Source organism: Myotis brandtii, unplaced genomic scaffold (genome assembly GCF_000412655.1).
Source record: "Myotis brandtii unplaced genomic scaffold, ASM41265v1 scaffold57, whole genome shotgun sequence".
NCBI classification, from domain to species: domain Eukaryota; kingdom Metazoa; phylum Chordata; class Mammalia; order Chiroptera; family Vespertilionidae; genus Myotis; species Myotis brandtii.
This window is the reverse complement of record NW_005370133.1, coordinates 1230874-1238763: the sequence shown is the minus strand read 5'-3', so window position 1 is coordinate 1238763 and position 7890 is coordinate 1230874. Positions and strand designations below refer to the sequence as shown.

Below are 7890 nucleotides of genomic sequence, written 5' to 3'. Positions count from 1 at the left end.
GCTGCCTGAGCCTCTGATGATGGATGAGAAGGAGGAGGACGATGATGAGGAAGCCTGGCTGCAGCTTCGGCCTGTGGAGCCCTTGCCCTCCCAGTGCTGCGGCAGTGGCTGCTCACCCTGTGTGTTCGACCTCTATGACCGAGACCTGGCGAGGTGGGAGGCAGCCCGAGCCAGCAAGGACAGAAGCCTGCTAAGAGGGAAGGAAGCACCGGTAAGGGACTCCTCAGACCAGAGGGCTCGGGTGGCAGCACCTGTCTGGCCTCAGGTCTGCCAGGATAGATAGCCTCTCCCTGGGGGAAGTGGGCAAGATGCTTGCATGTCTCTTGAGTCCCGCTTTCTAGCCGCTGGATATTTTCCTGTTGCAGAACTTCCCCTCCAAACTGAGCCCAGAGACGTTCCTGGCCTTCCGCATCAGTGCCATGGACAAACTCACTCAGGATACCTACCGTGTGCGGTTTGCACTACCCGGGAGCAGCCAGCTCGGCTTGCGGCCCGGCCAGCACCTCATCCTACGGTACACTTAGGTAGTGGGAGGATCAAAGCTTTGCAGCCCTGCTTTGCCCTTTGCTAGCTGTGTGGCCTAGGGTGACAGCTTAACCCCCCACTAATCATCTTCAAAGTAGACATAGTAATACATGATTCAGAGGGTTCTTGGGATTGAACAAGAATGCATTTTCATAGTAAATAAAATAGCAAACACTAATAGCACATACTATCCCAGGGACAATTCTGTGTGCTTATGAGCTCATTTAATTCTCACAAAACCCCGCGTGGTAGGTACCATTAGCATACCCGCGAAGAAACTGAAGTCACAGAGGCTTAGTAGCTTGCCCAAGGTCACACAGCTAGGAAATGTTGGAGCCAGGATTGGAAGGCAGGCAGTGTGGCTCTAGCGCCTGTGGTATTAACCTGTATGATTTGCGCCAGTCGATAGAAAGGACACTGTCTTTGAGAACAAGGGACTTGCCCAGTATCACATAGCCAATAAGTTGTGGAGCCAGCGTTCAAACTCAGACAGCCCAGCTCCTGAGTTACACTCTTAACCACTCTCAAGTTTCTTCTTCCTCCCAGCCTACCTGTGTACTCTCCTCCCGCCTTTGTTTCCACCTTCACCTGCCCAGGCACAAAGACCCTTTGGGACCTCCAGATGGAGGCCTCTGCCGGGCAGTTAACTCTGTGGACATGAGGCTCAGCAGAGAGATCTGAGCTGCAGACATGGGCATGGGAACCACTGGCATCTACCTGGACAGCATTTGGGAGCACATGGCATGGAAAGAGGGAAGGGCGGGGAACCAAACCCTGGCTACTCTAGCATTTACGGTATTGGCAAGAGGAGGAAGAGCCAGCAAAGGAGACAGAAGGTGAAGCCAGAGGACGACGAGAACCAAGAGAGAGCATATTACTGGTCACCCTCTGGCCACTTGCCTTGCACTGACCCCTGGTGTTTGTGCCCAGCTCGTTCTGGCCTGTGGCCTGGCGGGCAGTCCTTAAAGCTCGCCATTCCCATGGATGGGAGGGGCCAGAGGGCAGGTCACAGCTCCATGCAACCGACCATAAGTCAGGAACTCCTTCCCTCTCCTCCACCCTCTCCGCCACTCCAGTGACCTTCCTAACACGTGCAGCTGACCATGTCACTCCCTGTTCCAACACCTGTGCTCATGACGCCTACGTAATGGCATCCTAACCCAGACTCCCAGCTTCCTTTCCCATCAAGTTCTTCTCTCTCCCCCTGCTGCATATGTGCCCCTTGTTCCAGCCTCATGATCCACTCACCAGTTCCTGCCCTACATCATCCTACCTCTAAGCTTTTGCCCAGTATTCGCCTGCCTAGAATTACTTCCCATTCTCACCTGTCAGTGGCCTGCTCATCCTTTAACCCCAGCTCCAGGAGGCCCCCTGAGGTTCCCGGTGCTCCCAGTGAGTGGTTGCTCCCTCCATAGCATGTCAGTTTTGCCTGTTGTAGCAAATGTCACCGAGCTCTTTGCATCCAAGCCCAGCTCCTGAGTCACACTCTTAACCACTCCTCTGATTTCCGAGAGAGGAAAGGAGAGAGGGATAGAAACATGAGAGATAATCATCGATTGGCTGCCTCCTGCAGGCCCCCTACTGGGGATCGAGCCAGCAACCTAGGATATGCCTGACTGGGAATTGAACCCTAACCTCCTGGTTCGTGGGTCAGCACTCACTTGCTCACTGAACTACACCGACTGGGCAGGACAGGCCTTTTACAAAAACCTTTGCGTACATTGCAGGGCTGGAGAAGGGGAGCTCTGAGGAGTGGTGGTGAGGAACGTGGCTCGGCAGTCAGAGCTGTGGGTGACCTTGGGCAAGTGGCTTTCCTTCTCTGAGCCTTGGGTTTTTCACTTGGGTTATTTGAGGAATTAAAGAAGATAATGCATATAATATGCTTGGTGTGTAGTAGGCATGTAAGACAACAAGGGTGCTATTTTCATGACAATCATTCTGCACCCTTGTTGACAACATTGTGCAGAGGATTTATACCCAGGGTCGGGCTTTGGACTAGGGCAGCGGTTGCCAACCTTTCGGACCTCACGGACCACCAGTTGGCGACCACTGGACTAGGGCACCTTTGAGGGTCCTTCCCAATCTAATGAACCTGGCACATGGTAGTAAGTATTTAATAAACAACTTGTTAAAAACAGTTGTTTTTATCTTTATCATTCTATGGTTGAGAAGAAGTCAGGAAAAAAACACATTGATGTCCTAAAAACAGCTCACATCATCAATGTATCCTTTTAAAAAATATATATGTTGATTTTAGAGAGAGAGGAAGGGAGAGAGAGAAACATTGAGGAGAGAGAAACATCCATCGGCTGCCTCCTGCATGTCCCCCACCAGGGACTGAGCCCACAACCCTGGCAAGTGCCTTGACCAAGAATTGAACTGGTGACCTCTTGGTGCATGGGTCAGTGCTCAACCACTGAGCAACACAGGCCGGGTATCAATGTACTCTTGAAGCACTTTCCCATCTGTAATCCCAGTGGAGCTACACCACAGGGACAAAGATGGTTGGCCCCATTTTATCAAAGGGGGCAGTTTCATATGGATCATAATTTATAGATGAACTAGAGGCCTGGTGCACAAAATATGTGCACTGGGGGAGGGGGTCCCTCAGCCCAAACTGTGCCCTCTTGCAGTCCAGGAACCCTCGCTCCTTACTGCCTGCCTGCTCACTGTTCCTTACGGCTCAGCTTGCTGCTCCTTAACACTGCCCTGGAGGTGGCAGAGGCTCCCGCCACTGCTGCTGTGCTCGCCAGCCGTGAGCCCGGCTTGTGGTTGAGTAGCGCTCCTCCTGTGGGAGCTCACTGACCACCAGGGGGCAGCTCCTGCATTTGAGCGTCTGCCCCCTGGTGGTCAGTGTGCATCGTAGCAACCAGTCGTTCTGGTCAGTCCTCTGTAAAGGTCGCTTAGGCTTTTATATATATAGATGACCTGTGGGGGTTGCAGCCAGCCTGAGGCAGTGGGGGACTCGGTGCTCTTTTTCCCTGCTCGCCCCTCAGTGAGGACCACTGGGGATGACCAGGCCCACCTTTGCTTTCACCAGCCTGGTGGAGCGGATCCTAGACGGGTTTGTCGAATGCCTGCCTGCCTGCCTGCCTGACTGAGTGCTTCTCTCTCCCAGAGGGATAGTAGATGGCTTAGAAATCCAGAGAGCCTACACACCCATCAGCCCTGTCAATGCAGAAGGCTACTTTGAAGTTTTAATCAAGGTGAGCTGACTCACACGATGCTCTGAGCTATGGACGGAAGCCCCCATTTGCTGGCTTGGGTGGGATGGAGTAATTCCCACTGATGTGGAAGAGCCAGTGCTCACATGGAAGGAGGCTGGCCCGAGGGAAGAGAGGGGCGACCCCCAACAGAGGGCTTATTCCTGACAGATTTTATGAAAAGGAGCCTCAGACTGAGCAAGTGAAAGCTGCTCCTCATTTTTGTGCCTGTCGGTGGAGAGAGCACTGAGCCTGGGGGAAAGGGGACATAGGGCATGGGGGTCCTCAGACAGCGGAGCAGCCAGAACAGTACAGAGTGTTAGACACATTGCCAGGAGGCCCCACAGGGTGGCTGGAGCTATGGAAAACAGGCTGGGCCTCCTCGCAGAAGATGCTGTATGTTTAAGTAAAGGAGTGGGGAACCAGAGGGAAAGGTGGGCAGAGCCAGAGGGAAAGGTGGGCGGAAGCTCTAAGTGCTGGGAACTGCATGTGCAGTGGAGAAGGAGGCCTGATGGGGGAACTGCTTATTTGTCCTGGATCGAAAGGGGCCATGCAAGGAAAATAGGGATGCGGAGCACCTTGTGGACCAAACTAACTTGAGATTACTTCTCGGGGAGGTGGGCAGGGGCTGGGGCACTTGAGTTGGGTCTTAAAGGAGGAGTAGAGCCCTAACCTTTTTCCCCAGTGGGGAGTGTGCAAGAGGCAGCTGATTGATGTTTCTAACTCTCTATCCCTCTCCCTTCCTCTCTGTAAAAAATCAATAAAATATATATTTTTTTTAAAAAGGAGGAGTAGAAATTGGCAGTGGCAGGGAATGGCATCTAGGCCAAGAGGATGGATAACCAAAGGCAGGGAGAGGTAAAACAGAGCAGGGTCTTGTGGGAACTGTTCCCAGTCTGAATGGCAGGAGGAAAGGTGCTTGTGGGGCAGCCAAGGTGGTGAGGGGGGTGGCAGAGATGAGATGAACAAAGTGGGTTGGATACAAAATACCCCAGAGGCCCAAAGAATAGACACCAAGTATATAAGAAGTCATGAAGGTCCAATTATGTGGAAAAAATAATTAGGTGGGACTACATGAAATTGCTGACTTACAGAAACAACAGTGTCATATGAGTCAGCCTAATACATAGCTCTAGCTCAGCCGTGGGCAAACTACGGCCCGCGGGCCGGATCCGCCCGTTTGAAATGAATAAAACTAAAAAAAAAAAAAGACCGTACCCTTTTATGTAATGATGTTTACTTTGAATTTATATTAGTTCACACAAACACTCCATCCATGCTTTTGTTCCGGCCCTCCGGTCCAGTTTAAGAACCCATTGTGGGCCTCGAGTCAAAAAGTTTGCCCACCCCTGCTCTAGATCATCATTTCTCAAATGCAGTCCTAGGGAACCCCAGTGTTTAAGAATAGCTTTCACATCCTTTTATCTCCCTTATAGGACAGGGATTATCCCCATTTCACTGATAAGCAAACTAAGGCCCCAGGAGAACTTGAAGCTCCACAGCCAGTAAGTGTGGCAGATGGTGAGCCCTGGCCTCCTGACTCCAAGACCCCAGCACTGTCTCTGGCTCCCACCTCCCCTGCCTGCCTTCAGAGCCCGAGTGTTTACTCCCTCCCACATAAGCTTGGATGGGATCCCTTCTCCGCACAACTGTTTGTCTGGGAGATTCCACAAATCCTCTCCAAATGGCCTGCTTCCCCGAGCTGCTTGTCTGGGTGTGTTTCTGTTGAAAGGATAAGCCTGGAGACAGTCCCCTCCCAGCTGCAAGGCGGCTTTTCTCCTTGGTTTCCCAGAAAGCCTCTCTATAGAGAGATGCTTAATTACCCCTAAGCCGCTGGCTAGGAAGAGCTGGAAATGTCTTTGCAAATTGGGCAGACAGATGGTTTTAGGTTTACCCTCCCTGGTAGACGAGAAGGAGGAGTTCCCAATTCTCAGGCACCTCCTGGGCACCAGGCACTGCTTCTGGCTCTTTATTGTTTCGTTTCAACCTCATAACCACCCTACAGAGTAGGTCATATCCCCATTTTACAGACGGAGAAGGGATGACATCAGAGGGATGATGTCATTCTCCCCAGGCCCCTTGGGTAATACAATTCCAAGTGGAAGAACAGAAGTTCAGTGTTAGTCCTAGTTAACTAGTGTGTACTGAGCCAGGCTCCGTGTGGGCTGTGCCTCCCCTGAGACTGGGGCCAGAAACAAGGTGTGCTCTGAGACAGCCTCCAGCAAGTTAGGAGAACTGTAGCTTCCCTCCCAGACCTCTGCCAGGTGAGCCAAGCAAGGACTCCCCTGGCTTCAGGCACATGGTGTCTAAGGAAGTCAGGGATGGTGCTAGAAGTGGCTGGGGGTGCCTAAAAACATGTCTGGTGACCAGAGCCCAGCCTGGTTATAATCTCATCTCAAACACCCTTCCAGTCCTGTGGTTCAGTGCTTCCCTCCTACCCCCACCCTACTGTGTCCACTTGCTGTTCCCAGCACCTGACCTGGGCTGTCCTACCCCTGACCGTACCATACTTGATGCCCAGAATCCTCTCTGCCCTCTACCTCCCATTCCCAGAGAATTCGATCTTACCCAGTTTTCAAGGTCCAGCTCAAACGCTTCCTCCTCCAGGAAGCTATCCTTTTTTTTAAATGTATTTTTGTTGATTTCAGAGAGGAAGAGAGATAAAAACATCAATGATGAGATTCATTGATTGGCTGCCTCCATGCCCCCCCCTACTGGGGATCAAGCCCACAATCAGGGCATGTGCCCTTGACCAGAATCGAACCTGGAACCCTTCAGTCCACAGGCTAATGCTCTATCCACTGAGCCAAACCGTCTAGGGCCAGGAAGCTATTCTTGATCCTGCTCCATTGGAAGTGACTGCACCTCTTCAGTGTTCTCCCAGCACTTTATCCTTCTCATGCAGTATTAGGTAGTCTCTACCGTGTGTATGTCTGAGACAGGACAGGTTCCTCCTGGACTGTGAGCTCCTTAATCTGAATAACTGAGTGATTGATCGATTCACTCATTCATTCATTTGTTCATTCATATATTTATGAATGAATTCAGGTCCAGCTGCCTTCCCTGCAGCCTCAGCATGGTGCCTGGCACAGCGAAGGCAGGCCCTCAGAAAATGTAGACTGCCTCCCATGGAGGAATCTCCACATCCTTCATTTTTTCATCCATCCAGGAAACAGTGTAGGCCAGGGGTCCTCAAACTTTTTAAACAGGGGGCCAGTTCACTGTCCCTCAGACCGTTGGAGGGCCAGACTATAGTTTAAAAAAAAACTATGAACAAATTCCTATGCACACTGCACATATCTTATTTTGAAGTAAAAAAAACAAAACGGGAACAAATACAATATTTGTATTTGCATGTGGCCCGCGGGCCGTAGTTTGAGGACCCCTGGTGTAGGCTGATGCAGAGGTTTCAAATGAGTGGGCTACACACTGATTCCAGCCCTAATTTTATTTGGTTTTGGCCTGTAGAGTGTTTTAAAAATTTGACTTAATTGCTGACATTTCAAAAATGGGAGATTTAACATAAAAATATGGATGTTTTGCTCCTATGGAAAATCAGATCTGTCATCATCAGCCCCACCAACTGTACTGGAATCTACAAAGTGGCTTTTTCCTTTAGAAGGAACATTCACTCCCCAATTTACCACAGTCCCTACTGTTCCCTGCTGCCCTCTGGTACTGAGACTGAGTGTTAGTTGTCACTAATCATTTCATACCCAGTTCTGCATTCAGTTATGTTACCTGTATAGGCCCTGAGTTATTTGGGTTGAGACCTCTGTAGTTAAAGCTGAAGGTCCTATGGATTCTCATCCCAGCCTCACCATTTCCCTTATGTGTAAGCTTCTGGGCCTCCTCTGAACATTGGGAATGACAGTACCAATTCTGTGGGATGAGGAGGATGATTAAATGAGATGACACTTGTAAAGTATTAAGCGTTGCAGAAAGGGCTCCCCGGGAATGGCTGGTGTGGTGTGGATTGGCAGCAGTGCCCGTCCCAATGAGGTCTCCTGTGTTTGCTCCCAGTGCTACCAGACTGGGCTGATGTCCCGGTATGTTGAGTCCTTGAGAGCAGGAGACACGGCTTTCTGGCGAGGACCTTTCGGAAACTTCTTCTATAAACCAAACCAGGTCAGTGCCAGCACATGGAATCCTCAGGATACCC

The 7890-nt window shown here is 50.9% G+C and overlaps 1 protein-coding gene across 7 annotated transcripts in view; it reads left to right on the top strand.

The window, feature by feature from the left end:
- The window catches only part of LOC102263859 (NADH-cytochrome b5 reductase-like), a 19914-nt gene that overhangs the window by 4231 nt on the left and 7793 nt on the right, over positions 1-7890 (top strand). For 5 of the 7 annotated variants that reach the window (XR_001364507.1, XM_005878663.2, XM_014549796.1 and 2 more), the window contains 4 exons: positions 1-211; positions 366-514; positions 3644-3731; positions 7752-7856. The exon at positions 1-211 ends at the window's left edge or, in 4 of these variants, runs on beyond it. Coding sequence is in view for 6 of the 7 variants with exons in the window: in XM_014549792.1 (XP_014405278.1) it covers positions 1-211; positions 366-514; positions 3644-3731; positions 7752-7856 (553 nt within the window). In the remaining variant the exon portion in view is untranslated. The remainder of the gene's footprint in view (positions 212-365; positions 515-3643; positions 3732-7751; positions 7857-7890) is intronic. The other 2 variants (XM_014549793.1, XM_014549795.1) reach the window with 2 other exon arrangements.